Source organism: Schistocerca gregaria, chromosome 5, assembly GCF_023897955.1.
Source record: "Schistocerca gregaria isolate iqSchGreg1 chromosome 5, iqSchGreg1.2, whole genome shotgun sequence".
Lineage (NCBI taxonomy): Eukaryota > Metazoa > Arthropoda > Insecta > Orthoptera > Acrididae > Schistocerca > Schistocerca gregaria.
This window is the reverse complement of record NC_064924.1, coordinates 107626206-107645833: the sequence shown is the minus strand read 5'-3', so window position 1 is coordinate 107645833 and position 19628 is coordinate 107626206. Positions and strand designations below refer to the sequence as shown.

General features: G+C 43.3%; 1 protein-coding gene across 1 annotated transcript in view; it reads right to left on the bottom strand.

Moving 5' to 3' along the window:
• The window catches only part of LOC126272086 (hemicentin-1), a 1030571-nt gene that overhangs the window by 806208 nt on the left and 204735 nt on the right, over nt 1–19628 (bottom strand). Inside the window, exon 3 of the mRNA XM_049974649.1 lies at nt 15641–15795. Within this exon, the coding sequence (XP_049830606.1) occupies nt 15641–15795 (155 nt within the window). The remainder of the gene's footprint in view (nt 1–15640; nt 15796–19628) is intronic.

Genomic DNA, 19628 nt, shown 5'->3' with positions numbered 1-19628 from the left:
AATTTGAAAACCTTGTCACGGATCTATACTGCTAAGAGGGCCGCCATTTTAACAATAATACACCGTAAATCTTTTGAACAGAATGACTGTGCTCAATGCTGGCATTAATTCCACGTTGCACTGCCCTACAACAAGAAAAACCGAAGTGATCTACAAACCTAGTCGGGGTCAGGGATTTTCTCTGCCTCGTGATGGCTGGGTGTTGTGTGATGCCCTTAGGTTAGTTCGGTTTAAGTTGTTCTAAGTTCTAGGGGACTGATGACCATAGATGTTAAGTCCCATAGTGCTCAGAGCCATTTGAACCATTTGAACAAACCTAGTGTCGAATATCATTGACAGCCATCAGTTGTAGAATCTTACCTTGACACATTTTCAGATGAAATGGAATGAAGAATGTGGAGCACACTGACCTCTTACATGAAGACGTCCGTGGTGGCCGAGCGGTTCTAGGCGCTACAGTCTGGAACCGCGCGACCCCTACGGTCGCCTGTTCGAATCCTGCCTCGGGCATGGGTGTGTGTGATGTCCTTAGGTTAGTTCACTTTAAGTAGTTCTAAGTCTAGGGGGCTGATGACCTCCGAAGTTAAGTCCCATAGAGGTCAGAGCCATTTGAACCATTTTCTGACATATTCAGCATTTCCTGTAAAGAACATCATCTTTGGGTTGTCGTACTTTGTTATGCTAATTATTGTTATTCTGATCAGATGAAGAGCCATCTGTCGGACAGTTTTTGAACTTTTGTTCTTTTTTGATTCTAATAAAACCCCATGACATTCCAAGCATGTGTGTCAATTTGTACGTCTCTATCTACATTATTCCGTGATTTATTCAGTTTTCAAATTCATACTGACTTTTTGATCACCCAGTATGTGTCCCAAGTATGACAGCAAAGACAAAATTAGATTAATAACGCACACAAGCGCTTCAGTAGTAATTCTTCCCTCCTCCAGTGACGACTAGAGCGAAATGAAACGTTATTATGTAGTACACTGGAAAACACATTTGACCTTGCACAGCTGTTTGCAGGGTACGTACGTAGTAGATACAGATGCGGCCTACACCGACGACATCCTGTTCATCGATAACCGAGGTGTGAACTCTCACAGGACATCACCTTAAGTATCCGTGCCCTGCACCGCAAGGTTTAACCGCTGGGTGTTAGCCTTCCGTGTACGGTGCCACCGTCCGTCTCGCTTAGGATCATGAGAGGGTAGGATAATAGGCCGTCTGCGGACCTCTGGAGACCACGGCAGGGCGGAGGGAGGCACTTGGACTGGGAAACGGGAGCGGCGACATGCGCCGTGATTGAACGCGGTCTCCAAGTTAAAGCGGAGGACGTCGTAATCAAATCAGCGCCGGTCTGTGTGCTGTGATTGGTCAATTAGGCGCGTGTTCGGCGGCCGGGGTGAGCGGAGGGGGCAGCCTGGCGGCGTTCCAGGCGGGCGGCCACGCGCCGGCGGCACACCTCACAAAACGCTGCACCACGCCTCCGTGACTTTCATTACCAAACACACAGCATATTAAAAAAAGGGATCCCATATTCTCATAGCAGCGATGCAGTACTTCAACAAAGGAACTAGCTTACTATACGTTAGTTCGTCCAATCTTGGAGTATTGTTCGTCTGAATGGGACCCTTACCAGTTGGGTCTGAGAGATTGAGAAGGTCCAAAGAAGAGCGGCAAGATTCGTGACTGGTACATTTAGCCATCTCGAGAGCGTTACAAATCTCATAGAGAGTTTGAAGTGGGACACACTTGCAGATAGACGACGCGCTAAACAGAAACGGCTGATCACTACCTTCCGAAATACAATCAATGTAGAGCATATATTATTACCACCAACTTTCAAATCGCGTAATGATCATCATTCAAAGATAAGAGAAATAAGAGCTCGTACTGAGGCGTTCAGACAGTCGTTTTTCCCTCGTGCGATCCGCGATTGGAACAGAGGGGGGGGGGGGGGGCGGGGGGGGGGGCGGGGGGGCGGGGGGGCGGGGGGGGGGGAGATATGACTTTGGCGCGAATTGTGCCCTCGTCACACACCGCTTGGTAGCTAGCGGAGTTTAAATGTAGATGTAGCAGGTTAAAAAGAGTAAAACAGACATCGGCTCTCATGTTCCTTAACTTCTGTATCAGACATCTGATGCAGTTGCGCACTTTCGTTTAGTGAAAAAATTACGAACTTACGGAGTATCACTTACTGAAGTCGTGCTTAAGCATATTTACAGTTAGCTTCCTTTCGCGACACACACAGAAGCAAACAGATTGTCGTGAATTCAGTACAAAGGAAAACATCCAACTTCACTGATTACACGCTGTGAATGCGGCTTCTAATGATAAAATGAACATTTGAAATACGAGGGTCGTTCCGAAAGTAATGCCCCGTATTTCTTTTTTTTTTTTGTGGTGACATTGGATGTCCGTGCCAGATGTCGTTGGTGTAGTGCTAATGCTTGAACCTTCCTCTTTCATTTGCAGCTGGTTCGGTTGTTCTGCGGTAGTTGGCGCCAGCAGAGGCGTCTTCCAAAGTGGAGTCTGATGGGATTGCATTGTTTGGGGGAACAGACCGAACAGCGAGGTCATCGGTCTCGTCGGGTTAGGGAAGGACGGGGAAGGAAGTCGGCCGTGCCCTTTCAAAGGAACCAACCCGGCATTTGCCTGGAGTGATTAAGGGAAACCACGGAAAACCTAAATCAGGATGGCCAGACGCGGGAGTGAACCGTCGTCCTCCCGAATGCGCGAATGCGTTCCAGTGTGCTAACCACTGCGCCACCTCGCTCGGTAAATGGAGTTTGATGAGGGCGCTCATATAAAGCAGTGATGTGTGGTTGAATTCCTCACTGCTGAGGGAATTGCGCAGATAAAAATGCATCCACCCTTGCTAAAGGTGTATGGAGACGACACAACAGACTTGAGCAATGTGAGGCGATGGGTACGGCACTTTCGAGGTGGAGAAAGGCGTTTGCATTACAGCCACGGCCTGGCCAATCCTGCACAGCTGTCATCCCTCGCAAAGAAGACCGTCTTGATCAATTCAACCGTGTGATCGCCGGATAATGACCAGAGAACTGTGTGTAAGGCTGAATGTTGTCTGTAATTCCTTGGAAACAATGTTGAAACATCTCGGCTGTAGCAAAGTCTGTACGAGATGGGTCCCGCGGATGCTTATAGAAGAATAAAAAAACTCACCGAATGGAAATTTTTTGGAACTTGCTGGACCAATATGAAAACGAAGATGACCGTTTTCTTGGATAGCATCGTCACCAGAGATGAGAAGTGGCGTCACACCTACGAGTCGGAATCCAAAAGACAGTCCATGGAATGCCGACATGCGAATTCTCCGTCAAAGAAGAAATTCAAGACACAGTCGTCTGCGGGAAAAGTAATGTGCAGAGTCTTGTGGGATAGCCAGGGTGAGGTTCTTTTGAATGTCCTGGAGCCTGGAGAAACTGCAAATTTACCACGCTACAAGACGAAACTGATTAAGCTGAAAGCCCGAATTTCCACGGTAAGGTCAGAGATGGAGACCAACTTTCCCCTGCAACATGATAACGCCAAGCCCCACACCAGTTTTGTGACCACGCACCTCACTGCGAAATTCGGCTGCACTGGCTTCCCACATCCACCCTACAGTCCCGATTTAGCGCCTTCAGATTTCCCGTATCTTTGAGCCTCTGAGAGATCAGTTTGAAGACTCTGATGCTGTTGTCAAAGCTGTAAGGAAGTGGTTAGCTTCACTTGGTCCCGATTTTTACAAGCACAGCATGCGCACTCTGGCCCATCGTTGGCCAAAATGCATAACGAATGGTGATGAATGTGGAAAAACGACAGTCTCTAGATGAAATATTGCTCTATTTAGCTGTGCTGTTGCGATTTATGCATCTCCTGTAGTTTCTGTGAGTAAAAATAGGAGGCTTTACTTTCGGAACGACCCTCGTAATATTGTTGCGGTATCACATACCGATACCACCCCCTGGGCGTCACATTTGGCAATGGAATTGCATGCTTCGATCAGATGCCAAAAGCAGTGGTGCGGGATCCGGCAGACCCAATGGAGCACGCCCGCTGAGCCACACTTCGATCGCCCTGCCGCTGCAATAGAGGGCAACCAGGTACCCCACATGCACTTGGAGCCTCCTCGAACCTGTTGCTACACTGATGCCGCCTAGTCGCGGCTCAACAACATCATTTATGCTTCCATACAGAGAGACTCATCCTTGTTAAGGATAAAAACGTGTTTACAGTTTGACAGGTGTTTATCATATAAAAAAGGGACAAAGTTTGAATCTTACGGGATATCATCGATGCCTGGTCCATAATGCCTGGTCCATAATAATTATTGCCCCCGCTAGTTTATGGCCGCTTTCTGCCACTCTTACCTGATAAACCCTCATTTTCGTCCTCAAAGCCCTTCTCATCGCTGAGCACATCGCCGCTGCCGTCTCTATCTTGACAGAATCGGCTCGTTTCATCGCCAATTTTGATTCGTAGGGCATTTGTCACGTGCATTAATACAGTATGGCCTAAACTGAATATACATAGGGCCAAATTTGAAGCAATGTTGACAATTTCGCTTCGGCTGGATGTTATTTTTGAAGCGTATCTCCAAATGAGACTAATGAAACTTTCGTTCACATTTTGAGTAAAACCGCCCAAACAGCGCTCCAGAAAATCAGGTTTACTCTGATCAGTACAAATAGAGAACGTGAGCGCGGAACCGGTTTTTTAAACCGAGGCGTGCCGTGCACTCTCGGCATCAAAAGCTCACAGAATCGTTACTTTTTGGAGTTCGCGCATTATATTTTGGGGAATAATTCTTCAACCTTTATACATTCGAATTCCGTAATAAAAGAAATTTAGGGTTTTTTTTTTCGACCGTCACCCTGTCATTCCCCCTTAACACTGTGATAACTGGACTCTGTCGTTGCTGCATTATTTGTAGTGAGTCTTCGTGCGCTTGGAGAAATACAAGTTAAGTAACTCTTTCATTTACTATATTAACTTGATCGCTAATCATTAATGCTGCTGTCGAGATTTCCTGCGAGGACAGTTGTCACAGTACTCTCTACCCCATCCCTCTTTATTGTGGTGTACAAAGACGTACACAACGATTGTTTCATAAATTACTTCGAGATGTTATCTACCGAGATAACACAAGTCATTTCGCTGCAATTGTAGGGTAGATACTGAAAATATGCAACATGACGGAAACGTTTATACACAAACATGAATATAACAGACATCTTACTTATTCGTTTATGACTAGTTTTTATAGTTAAAGCGATCGTCCTGACATCCTAGAACGTTTCTTTTAGATCTATAAGAACGACTTCTTGAAGGTGGCATAGGTCCAAAGCAGATGAAATTCTGGCTGATTCTGTAATGAAATGCTGGGAAAAGGTTACAGAAGAACGCGCAGAAGATTCAGAATTTGGAGGAGACTCTGATGCAGACGATGTAGCTACAACACTACCGTTTCAAACCTTACTAAAGTAAGTGACGGTAGTGTGGGTAACAAAAGTGCCACGTGGACCTGTGGATGAAACATCCAGTGGAGATTCAACAGGTGGCGTAGACTGTTTGCCTGTCCTTGAAAAAGCTAACTCTGATACATAAATGGGTGCATATTTAGATGTTTATGTGTGGCATAAAGTTGGTTGTGAATTCCAGTCTATTGGCATATGTCTTCTTCCAGAGGGCATATGCTTACTAACAGAAGTTGACACATAATTTACTGCAGAGTTTTTTCAAACTAACCTGTAAAACTATTACGTATGACTGTTGCTCCTGATTGATTGGTATGAATATTTACCATTCCGCAACTCTTGGTGGACTTACAAGCACATAATAAATTGAGCATTTTTATATTGATTACTATTCCCGAAGAGCACATACTGACATAAATTTCATTGTTATTATAACTGGGCAAGTGATTCTTAAAAGGCTATAGAACGATGGATTGATTGAGGAGGTCCAGTAACATGGCCCTCTTCTTCATCTGATAATCTTTACAACTTCTGAGTGTGGGCACATTTCAGTCGTTAGTATATTATACAGTAACCGACAACATGTTACATTTACAGGAGTGTTTGATATATGTATATAAGCGAATACAAGAGCAGTCAGACCTGTTAATCTTTGAGGAGGAGGGGGGGGGGGGCTGAACTGTCCGTAAGAATGAGTGCTAACCACTTTGGGCGGGTCCAATACTGTCAACAAACAGAAGTCTATCACTGGCCGATGTGGCCGAGCGGTTCTAGGCGCTACAGTCTGGAACCGCGCGACCGCTATGGTCGCAGGTTCGAATCCTGCCTCGGACATGGATGTGTGTGATGTCCTTAGGTTAGTTAGGTTTAAGTAGTTCTAAGTTCTAGGGGACTGATGACCTCCGAAGTTAAGTCCCATAGTGCTCAGAGCCATATGAACCAGACGTCTATCACAGGACTGAGTATTTAATATTTCAACAAGTATTTCGTTTGTGGATATACGTTTTCCGTCTTGCAGTCTAGGGTGGCATTTAAACTTTAAGCAACCATAAATAAATTATGAATGTTGAAGTTTTCGTTCCGTACGCCACTTATGATATTTGGAGAAATATTGCTGCTTAGTTCGTTAATGTCTGATTCTCCCATCAAGAGATGAACGTCGACTAACGTTGGTGAAAAAATACGGTTTGTTTCTGGCAAGAGGAAAACAAAACCCATCACTATTTCACACTCTTTCCTTAGAGGAAGAAAGTGAGGTAAAGGTGATTATCATCCCATCGGCGATGAAGTTATCCGAGACGAGACAGAAACTCAGAGCTGATAACCAAGTTGAAAGGGGAAATAGGCCATGAACTTTTCAAAGAAACCTTATCTAAAAGATTTAGTGAAACCACGGAAATCTTAAACCTGGATGGTCGGACGTGGGTACAAACCGCCGTTCTCCCAAATGCGGATTCTACGTCTTATTCACTGCACAACGTCATTTCTGCATTGCAATTATGAAGACATTTGATTGGCTAATTACACTCTCATCAAATGTAAGCAGTGGATGATACAGACTAATTTTATTATGTTTTATGAGCTGAGGCGGCAATTTTACGCCACAGATTTTCTTAAAAGAAATGAGGACGCACATAATAGTGTTGGAACAGCTGGGTACCTTAAGATGCCGGAACCAGCTGCGTACAACTATATTTTGAGATACAATTTTAATAAAAGACTGTGTAAGAGAACAGAAGTTTTTTAAAGACGCAGCTAGGAATTCGAATACCACTTTGTAATGAACACTCGTGCATTAAAACAGTACAAGTTCTAGCAATGTTCGACAGTAGCCGTTATGATCCTTGTACACAGAATAAACAGAAAGTAATCCTTCCCTTCTTTACATTCATGCTAATATGTCAGATAATACAGATCACACAGAGAGCATACCTGTCCACACAGGTTTATCTCTGACTTGTTCACCACGAGGAGTTGCTAGACGCAGTTCAGAACTCCCGCACACTAATAAATGACTTGATTGTGTGCAACTGTTTGTACAGTAATGAATATTATGGTTACATCTCTCAAGCCTGTTAATGTGTAAAGCATTTTATAATATGACAGTTGCAGCTACTGCCTCCTTGATATTCTCAATAGAACATATATAGGGTGAGGCAGCTAAGATAGGCCAACCCTAATACATACAGAATGAATAACTATAGCTTTTTGCCAAGTTACAGCGGACAATATGGTGAATTTACTGACGTTGGAAAGTAATTTTTATCGTTTAAAGTCGACGAATTTTTATTTTACTTTATCGTATATAAGGTCAACCACGGACTACCCATGAAATTATGTTACTGTAACGCAAAACTTACGTAGTTAACGGTTTAAACATTATAAGTACTCTTTTTATACGGTTTTTACTCTGGTGACTATAACCAATGCTTGTTTTGGACATGGTACTCTGATTACATTTTTTTAATATGCATGCAGTTGCTTGAAAATGGCTACACAGCCGAAACGATGTAGTACACAAAATAAAAATATCAGCCCGTGTTGGGAAACGTATTTCTATCAGTAAGTTTGTCAACGGCTGTGAATCCTGTTGCAACTATTATTTAAATGTATGAAATGACTATGAAAGTAACATTTAATTCGTTGCTTGAAAACTCCGGTTCCATCAAAGAGTGCGGAGTAAATAATAACAATAAGAATATAAGAAACTGATAAACAGGAGAAATCATGGTAGTGGTAAACAATGAGAAGCCTACACACAATGAATTTCTAGTATACGTTGTTCCTCAGTCTTTCTAATAATTTGGTAGTATCTCGTGTCAGACCTTCTTGCTGCTTTTGATGTTTATTAGACTCAAAATCCTTGCCAACTTATATCACATATTCTAACACTTGTCTGCATCTGTAACGTTTCCAGTCTAGTGATCCTTTGAGTGCCAAAATAACTGTTATTAGAATCCTTAGTACAAATTTCGCTATCTTTGCCCTTCCTCTTGTAAAGGTTTTCTATGCTTTCTTCGTCCGTTCTTGCTGATAATTTTTCATTTTGTAACTTATTTATCACAAAATTTGCAACAGGTAGGTTATAGCTTCAATTGTTTCAGACACCGAACTCATTAGTGAAATCACGCTGTTTATCCGGGAAAAGAGCGAGGTAGGCAACGGCAGTGAGTTCCTCAGAGGAACCGTCCGAAAATTCACTTTCGATAATTTACGGAAAAAAAATAGAGAAAGGTGTACGGGGATTTGCACTTCGCGCATCCGAACATTGAGTTTAAGTCAAATAACGGACACAAGCGACTGCTCCAGTGAAAGAAAAACGAGGTCTACAAAATAACAGTAGCTGTGGAAAAAGCTTCCAAACTTTTTAACGAACCCTTTTATAAAAAGCGAATACGAATGTGACATGGACATCATAAAAACATCTCGCAAGATTCGAGGAACTTCAGACAAATTAATTGTTCGGCTTCCTGGAAACGTCGTTAGATACGTGGAACAAAGGAAAGCCATACTTTTAATACGACAAAGCAATTACGACAGGTTTCTGGTTATATGTGAGTAAACATTTCCATGGAATGGCTATCTTTAGTACGAATAAAGAACTGGTTCCTCGCTGACAGTTACCTTTCATCCCCCTCCTCCCCCCCCCCCCCCATTTGTTTAAATTCGCAGGAATTTATTTTACAATTTCTTTTGATTACCTCTTTAAACTTTAATTACAGTCATCGCTTTCACCAAGTAATTCTAGATGACAACGCTTTATGCGGTAAGTTAATTTCATCTCTAAGGACTGAGCTGCAGGCGTTTAAACATAGCTAGATGGCGACATTGCCTGCATGAGGTATTTTTTCCCCCGCGCCTTTGGCATGCCGCTGTCTTTTAATGAGCAATATTCAGCCTGTCAGAGGTGACTGAACTGTCACCATAATTTATGGAGCATGAATGAACTAACTGATCTCTCATTAACATGTAACACGTATTAGCGATCTCATGAATATGTAAAGTGCAAAGCATCATAGAGATTACAGTGGTGGCATCACACAGTAATTTCCCGTGGGTTGCGAGTATACTCCGCTTAGCGAAGGAAAATTATAGCCGTATAAGCGATCATTATCAGCTTGATTTCCGGATCGTAAAAGTGCCCAACATTAAAAAGAGGTCTACCAGTGCTTATCGTTTTGGTCCACTCTACACACGCTCCAGAAATGTAGATTAAAACTGTAAGATATATACACATTGTCACGTGCAAAGAAGAGCACACTTCACATTCTGTAAATTACAGTCTATTACACAGTGACGTGTTTCATAACGTTTTCCCAGAGGGTGTAAAATGAAATTCCATTCATTTTGCGACGGACAGTAAAAGTTATACCCCTCTACTGCTGCACAGAATTATTACAATACTCCAATATTCTAATACTGCTTTAAATGGCTCTGAGCACTATGGGACTCAACATCTTAGGCCATCAGTCCCCTAGAACTTAGAACTACTTAAACCTAACTAACCTGTTAGAATATTGCTGCGCGGTGTGGGATCCTTACCAGGTGGGATTGACGGAGGACATCGAAAGGGTGCAAAAAAGGGCAGCTCGTTTTGTATTATCACGTTATAGGGGAGAGAGTGTGGCAGATATGATAAACGAATTGGGATGGAAGTCATTACAGCATAGACGTTTTTCGTCACGGCGAGACCTTTTTACGAAATTTCAGTCACCAACTTTCTCTTCCGAATGCGAAAATATTTTGTTGAGCCCAACCTACATAGGTAGGAATGATCATCAAAATAAAATAAGAGAAATCAGAGCTCGAACAGAAAGGTTTAGGTGTTCGTTTTTTCCGCTCGCTGTTCGGGAGTGGAATAGTAGAGAGATAGTATGATTGTGGTTCGATGAACCCTCTGCCAAGCACTTAAATGTGAATTGCAGAGTAGTCATGTAGATGTAGATGTAGATGTAGATCACACACATCCATTTCCGAGGCAGGGTTCGAACCTGCGACGTAGCGGTTGCGCGGTTCCAGACTGAAGCGCATAGAACCGCTCGGCCACAGAGGCCGGCCGAATTTGCTAATATCATAACACTTACACCTGAGGTGGTCAATCGGAGACACAGCGAAATCACGGGCCAGATTAATGAACTAATGTTAATTACTCAGTTAGGCAGTTACTTAATTACACCTTTTGTTCAAATGGCTCTGAGCACTATGGGACTCAACATCTTAGGTCGTAAGTCCCCTAGAACTTAGGACTACTTAAACCTAACTAACCCAAGGACATCACACACATCCATGCCCGAGGCAGGATTCGAACCTGCCACCGTAGCAGTCGCACGGTTCCGGACTGCGCGCCTAGAACCGCGAGACAACCGCGGCCGGTACACCTTTTGTAGGTAATTACACCTTTTATAGGTAATTTGTGCGACACGTCGTAATTACGTGGAACAGACTATTTAACATAATTCGTATTTGAATAGAATTGCTCGCAGATAATTTTCTGATGAGTTATTGAAATAACCAGTTATTAACTCCATTAAATATGGTATCACTGGTGTAGCACATTTTGTTGTTGCAGAAGTCGATTTGTTGTGGCTACTTCTTTCTTCTTCTTTTTTTAAGCAAGGGAGACGGAGAGAGAGAGAGAGAGAGAGAGAGAGAGAGAGAGAGAGAGAGAGAGAGAGAAGTAACAAATCAATAATCTTTCAATCCTATTATTTGCAATTTCTTCTGTTGCTAATTGGATCCTTGGATTGATTTCGCCTGCCATTTGCAAAATGAACTTTTTTTAAATTTTTAACAGAGCCTCGTGTGCATGCACGAGAAACGGCAGTGCGCCGGATACTGTATCTTGAGGAATTTAGTATTAAATTATTCCCAGATAGACAGATCTTTCCCGACTACATATTAAGAATTGTCAACTACAATTTTCTTCTCTCTGTTCGTTAAGTACGCATGAGCATACGTTTTTGGGTAACTGTGGCCTGATTTCCTATTTCTATGTCGCATACGGAATATGTGAACTCAAAGTAGAGAAACACTCAAAGTACAGAAAGACAGAGAACGAGTTGACACGATTCGTAAGTTGCCGGTATGCATCACTTTCTTATCTTAAAATCAGTGAGCCACACTGGATGCAGCAAGGACAGCTCAACTTGATAATAAAGACGAAATGTGTAATGAACAAAGGTGGCAGAGGATTCATTATTTTGGATGTATTCTTACAGCTTAGTATACTATCTCAGAGTTAATTTTTTACTGTCGCGTATACCTTCTTCCGTGAGTTTGAAACCCGTGTTTCGTAATAATTGCGAGGCAGCACTTACCCTATAACACTGCCGAAAAGTAACCAAAAGCAATTTTTACCCCTGAGAACTACTGTCGTGGTACTACACGTATTAGTCGCAGCACTAAGGCTCTCCTTTTTGGCTAGGTCACATTACGGTCATGTCACGTGATATGGTGACACAGGAAACCTTTCTGAGAAGTAATGCTTCCGAATACTTTACGTGGAAACTCTTGAAGTCCTTACTGACAGTCTACATCTTTGTTCTTCATGTTTACGTATTTATTTCTGAACACAGTCACCCTATCCACGAACACATTTCTCCCAACAGAGAGCAGTTTGTTGATATAGTTAGTGCAGAGTTATTGACTTTGCTGGCGGAGCCACAACTTCACCTCTGCTTGCACCGCTTCATCGCTATCAAAGTGAAGTTCTCGAAGGTGTTCTTTAGGTTTTGGAAACAGATGAAAATGGAATGAGGCCATGTCGGGACCGTGTGGAGGATAGTCGATGACACTGAATCCACGGCGTTGGATTGTGCAGATGTCGCAGCGTTCGTTGTGTGGTCTGGTATTGCCATGTTAGAGGAAAGCGTGTTCCATGAGAAGACGAACTCTTGAAATTTGTGCTTTCAGTTTCCGGAGGGTCTCGCTGTACGGTGCATAGTTTATTGTGGTGCCCCTGGTATGAATTACCAATTCAGCATGTCTTTAACATCCAAGAATATTGACAGCTTGACTTTGTCTGCTGATGGCATTGTCTTGGAACTTTTTTAGCGTCTATGGATTTCAACTAGAGGCATGTTTTTTGTGGTTAAAAACTCTATTACAGTACACTGTTTCTCACACACCGACACTTCCGATACACACCGCCATGTTACATGCTACATTTCGGTGCTCTCTAGCGGCAGAGTGTTGCAACTTGCGTCGGCGAAGAGGGAATGTTGAACGAGTAATATGCATGACGTACACTAAAGCGCCAAAGAAACTGATATAGGCATGCGAATTGAAATACAGAGGTATGTAAGCAGGAAGAATACGGCGCTGCTGTCAGCAACGCCTATATAAGACAACAAGTGTCTGGCGCAGTTCTTAGGTTGGTTACAGCTGCTAAAATGGCAGGTTATCAAGATTTAAGTGAGTTTGTGCGTGGTGTTATAGTCGGCGCACCAGCGATGGGACACAACATCTCCGAGGTAGCGATGAAGTGGCGATTTTCCCATACGACCATTTCACGAGTGTACCCTGAATATCAGGAATTCGGTAAAACATCCAAATCCGCCATCGCAGCAGTCGGAAAAAGATACTGCAAGAATGGGACTAACGATGACTGAAGAGAATTGTTCAACATGACATAAGTGTAACCCTTCCGCAATTTGATGCATATTTCAACACTGGACCATCAATAAACGTCAGCGCGCGGACCATTCAACCAAACATCATCGATATGAACTTTCAGAGCCGAAGACCCACTCGAGTACCCTTTATGACTGTACGACACAAAGCTTTACGCCTCGCCTGAGTCAGTCAACTCCGACATTGGACTGTTGATGACTGGAAATATGTTGCCTGATTAGACGAGTCTCGTTTCAAATTGTATGGAGTGGATGGGCGTGTACACCGGAGAAAACCTCATGAATCCGTGTCACTACATGTCAGCAGGCAACTATTTAAGCAGGTGGAGACTCTGTGATGGTGGGGGCATGTGCAGTTGGAGTGATATTGGACCCCAGATACATCTAGATGTGACTCTGACCAGGCCAACAGGTCAGGTGTTGACGTGTGGATACCTGGACGAAAAATGGTCAGTCTATACTGACAGGCATATTCCTCTTAGTGGTACAGTTAAGACTGTGCAGAATACATCAGGTAGTAAATTTGTGGGGAGATCGTGTGTTTGTGGAGAGATCGTTACATGCAGAGGAAAAACAACCAACACACTGATGTGTATACGCACATATTAAGGTACCACATATAAAAATATCTCTACTTATATCTGTTACATCCTGTACATAAAATAAACATGACTCTTATTATAATTGCCATTGTACATAACAAACGATTAGTTAGGTAAACTCTTTATATATGAGTGAATAATGTGCAACTAATAAAACCAACTTAATTAGGGTTTTGCGTCTTCAACCACAAGGGTTTCACTTGCTTAGCGTCCAATATTTTACACATTAACTCACTCGTAAAGTAATTTGACGTTTGAAGCTCTTTTACAGAGGATAGTTTATTTCTTTAGAGAAGCGGGGTGGAACTGGCATGGAACTAAGATACCTGAGTCTAATATAAAAATTTGTAAACCTCGAACCACTTTACGATTTGTTAAAACGGAAAAACCCTTTATTATTGTCTTATGTAAATTCTAAGCCTCTAAGATTTCTCACGGTGACAGGAACAGAGTAAGTGTTATTGGAGCAGAAATATGGAGCAGCCGTGTAGTTCCGTGGAGTGATAATATGACATAGGCAGGCTACACGGTACTCACTGACGTCGCCTATAATATGAATGTTTCCAATTGCACAGCGGCCATATTGTAGACATATAACAAGCTTATGACCCTGTGTGGACTGACAAGCTGTTGGCCAAACTGCAACATGTGCAACCTTGCCTGACTATTGTCTGCGTATAACTGGCAGATAATGGTTCTCATCGATGGGCAACGCTTCAGCATTAGATGCCTACAGGAAGGTCTTCCACGGGGCGCGGTCCTATCCCCAACTCTTTCCATCGCTTATGTTAACGACTTACAACCCCCCCTGCCACATGTCGTCTCTAGCTCAGTTTGCGGACGACACAGCCTTACTCACTGGTAGCCGGCGAATTACTGCAGCAGTGGATAGATTACAACGACAACTCACGCTGACGGAACGGTGGGTATCAGATAATGACATTCGTCTCAACATCGACAAAACTACCGCTGTCTTATTCACTCGCAAACGTCCCAAGTTGCGGTACAGGCATACTCTTCGTCATCAAGGAGTTGCATGAATGAACGAAGTAAAATACTTAGGGGCGACCCTGGATAGCTAACTCCTTTCTAAACTTCAGATCCACAAGAAGGTCCGCCCCCGATAGCTGAGTGGTCAGCGCGACAGAATGTCAATCCTAAGGGCCCGGGTTCGATTCCCAGCTGGGTCGGAGATTTTCTCCGCTCAGGGACTGGGTGTTGTGTTGTCCTAATCATCATCATCATCTCATCCCCATCGACGCGCAAGTCGCCGAAGTGGCGTCAAATTGAAAGACTTGCACCCGGCGAACGGTCTACCCGACGGGAGGCACGACACTATTATCCACGACAGGAGGATTCAATTGTTATACCTCCCACACCAACTGCACCCACTGTTGAGCAATTGCCAGATGAACGTTAACGAAGCGACAGTTTTACCTGCACTTCTTTATGACTGCTCCACGTGGAGAACTACCAGCCTGTCCCATCTTCGGCCCCTACAAGTCATTCAAAGCAGATGCATCTTAGGAGCTTCAAGATGGGCCCTGATTACCGACCTTCAAACCGAACTGAACGTACCACGCATGTCTGATTACATCAAATGTGCAACGCAGAAACTCCTCTATAGGATCGATGAACTCAGGCCCACTAACCGGCACCTGGAATATACTGACTCTGTCGCTCCACAACGGTGCACCGAGTGCGAGTCACTCATGCAATCATCGAGCCACCCCACCCCCTCAAATAACTGGATCCAACTAAACCGCACAACTTCAGTAGGGCCATGGGCTAGCGCTCACCCAGCTTAAGTCTGAACAAAGCATTGATAACCCAGACATCCCAAAAGTCCAGCCTTAATGCACGATAGTACATCGGCTCGCCTTGCACACACACATACATACATACACAAAAAGGTACTCACTGAGGGCGGTGAGGTTGATGAACTGGACGACGGCGCAGCCCTCGCGCACCTCGATGTAGGTGATCTCGCACTTGTAGACCGCCTCGTCCGCCACCCGCAAGTCGCGCAGCTTGAGCGTCGACTCGGTGCTGTTGGGCGAGTAGTTCAGCTCCGCCCTGAAACAAGTACGCCAGACGTCACCGTGCCGTCGTGCGCTCTGGACCAGTAACGAGATTGCACAGGAGAAAGTTCTGGTTGAAGCTGTGAGCCAGAAACTTAGCAAGATGAACTGTCTGTTGTACGTCACGGCGAAGTCCCACGACTTACCTTACACCTCACTAACATCACGAAATAAAGGCGACTCTTCAAAAATTGAATATTGAGGCTTATCAAACAGCCTAACTTTCTGCACTTTTCCAGTATGTTATATTGTGAATTCTTTTTGTGTCATAAGGTCGAGCGAGGTGGCGCAGAGGTTAGCCCTCCAGACACTCATTTGGCGGGGCAGCAGTGCAAATCCATATCCGGCCATCCAGACTTAGGATTTCCGTAATATTCCTGAATCGTCAAGGGGGATAGGATGTCAAACGGGCCGACTTGGAGCAGGAGAGACACCACACGACATTTTAATTTCCACTGTCGATACTTTTACATATAAATTCCTAAAACTTTGTCAACACGACCAGGAAGGATTCAGGATTCAAACTCACAGTAATGTAAGTTCAAAAGTCTAACAAAATAAATTTTTTTACGTGTGAAATTTCATCATTTTTTAACTTACTATTGGCTGCATTTGATGCTGTAGGTAAACTTTTCTTCACAAGTAAGAGAGATTCTTCGATGACTTTTGCACAGCATACAAACCATACTTACAGGTGCATGAAACTCTAGAATTTATTTCATTAATGAAAAAATGAATGAGCTGTTACATTTTAAACTTCATGTTTAGTAAAAACTCAAATTTTATGGTTAATTATCTCAGTTTTTAGCACAGTTTTTAATAGATTTGGAAAATTCTAGAGTTTCATACGCCTGTAAGTATGGTTTGTACGCTGTGCAAAATTCTTCGAAGAATCTCCCTTACTTATGAAGAAAAGTGTACCTATAGCAACTAATGCAGCCAATAGTAAGTGAAAAAATGATGACATTTCACATGTAAAAAAATATATATATTTTGTTACATTTTTGAACTTCCACTGCTATGAGCGTGAATCCTGAACCCTTCCTGGTCATGCTGACAAAGTTTTAGGAATTTATTTGTAAAAGTAAAGAACGTGGAAATTAAAATATCCAATGGTGCCTCTCCTGCTCCAAGTCGGCCAATTTGACGTCCTACCCCCCCCCCCCCCCCCAAAAGGCAAATTCCATCTCGTCGTCGCCGGGAATTTAAACCTTCAATTTATTTCCGTTTTCTATTACCTAAGAACTTAATATCAACACCCTTCAATATGCCCAAGTCGCCTTTCAGTTTTTTAATCATTTTTGATTCGATGTCTCTTTCCGATTATCAAGTCCAACAAACATGACTCCTCATAAATTCGCTTCTGATAGCGCGAAAAACTGGCAGGGTTTTTTCAAATATTCTCCGCCTTCGGTAAGGCTTTCACAAACTGCTTCATTACGACAACCTTAATTTGTAGAGGTGGTAATGGATTGTTTCTCCGAACTACGAAGTTCTTGCGAGAACAGAAGACGTGAAAAAGGGATTCGTCATTGTAGCAACAAAGTAAACTAATCAGTGAAAACACTGCCACCTAAATTTCAATTTCATATTATTACTAAAAATTAAAAGATATTCATCCAGTTTTTTATGAATGGTGTAGAATTGCATGCCACCAGAAGATATTAGTACTGTTTGTGCTTAGCGTTGTTACCAGGCATCTGGTACGGTATACAACTGGCGTGAACAGTATCAGATAATAAATGATCACCGCGAAGGATGCAGAAGTGCCGTGCACTCGTGTTAGACAGCATTATCAGCACCTTACACAGTCTTAAGGGAACCTCATTGTGGGTCGCCATGTTGGACTGCAGTGGAACGTGAAGCCGGGTACACTCGTCGTCAATTCGACCACATCTGACCGCCTCAAGGGTGAGGACACTGAGAACATCCTAACCTCTACACATATGTGCCTGCCATCCGAGAGCAGATAATGGATTCCTTACAACATCCCATGTCTCACCATTGATCAGAGCCCAGCAGCAGTTGGACTAAGAAATTACCATCCCTTGCGTAGGCTGCCGTTCATACCGCGACATAAACAACAGTGTTTGAGGTGGTGTGGTGACCGGTAAGCATGGACTGCGAATGAATGGCGACGCATTGCGTTCAGGGATGAATCGCTGTTCTGCACTACCCTGGATGCCACCGTCGGCGAGTATACTGGCGCTCTTGCGGGAGACCACATTATTCCAGTGTTTTGTTTTGGAGAGGCACAGCAGTGTTAATCCTGGCGTCAAGGAGTGGAAATCCAGGGGTATGAGTTCATGTCAAGCCTGGTAATACCTGAGGGAACGCTGAAGGTACAACGTTACTTCACAGACACTATGCGTCCTCATTATTACGTTACCTCGCATATGACAGTATAATGGGGCCACATTTCAACAGGACAATGTCAGTAAAAGTGGAAATTTGTAGTAAGTTCATATGGTACCAATCTGCTGAGTTCATAGGTCATCGGTCCCTTGGCTTCTTAATCTAACTTAAACTAATTTACGCTAAGGATAACACTCGCACCCATGCCCGAGGGAGGACTCGAACCTCAGGCGAGGGTGGGGGAGGCGGGGGGGGGGGGGGCGGGGGGCGATCAGTCGGCGCGCAGACAACATCTATCAGGATCAGTACATGTCGCTACGAACTGTCGAACTGTCTACGTAATGCTGGTGTACTCGCCATGTGGCGACCAAGATTCCGAGGTCTGTCCCTGATAGCGCACGTGTGGGGCCAGTCGAACAACGCCCTCCTAGTGCCAGCATCCGGGATTACAAGGAGCACATGCAACAGATGTGGGTCAGCTTGCCGTAGGAGAGGATACAACGGCTTTATGGCACCCTTCCCAACCGTTTCTGTGCAAGCATTCAGGTAAGAAAAGTGGAGCACTTCCATTGGATACCTGTCGCAAGATATACGTACCGAAGAATAAGAAGATGAAACATGTAGAGAGGGCATTTCAAATTAATATAGCATTACGATCGACTATAACTTTTTAATGCGCGGCGATACATCCACGAATTAGAAATAATGTACAATAAAGTAGTACATTTAGATTGTTGTGGGCACGGAGGTTAGTAGAGTTTTAAATCATTATCTCGCAAACCGTTGGAAGACTCGAAGCAGACTTAAGAAAATGACGAACCTGTGTTCTGTTCTTGGCCACGTAGATCTCAGAATCACTACCCCACCCTTGGATTTCTTTTAACAGGGTTATATGAAAGACCTTACGTATGTGACTCCTTTGCCACAAAAAACTACAGAGCTCAAAATGCGCAATTCTAATGCTCTGGCATCGGTGATTCCAAGTATGTTTCAGAACGTATGGTGTGAAATTGATCATCGCAAAAATGTTGTGCGTATGACCAAGGAGGATGAAACAGAAAACCTATAAAGCACTTAAGAAATTGAACTTAATTTGAGAGTCTCAACAATTTTTATCGATGTATTGCTGCGCTTTAAAAAGTTATAGCCGTTTGTATCAATATATTTATTTTTAATTGCACTGTGTATGGTTATAATTGCTTTAAGCGCCTCTTTTTTAATACGTTGGATAATACAGTATTTTGTATTACATTAGGATTCAACAACTCAAAAACCGTAGGATTAAATTGTATTAATTAAGAAAGTTTTTCATCGCTGCCCCATGTTATAAATGGGGAAATGAAATCTTCTTCACCTCATTCCAAAAGCAAGTAAGTAGATGCTTTAGAGAACTCAGGTACAGCAGTGGTCAACCATCCGCATGAAGTTCTTTCCTGTGGAGCTCGTAAGAACTACGCTGCACTATTTTATATT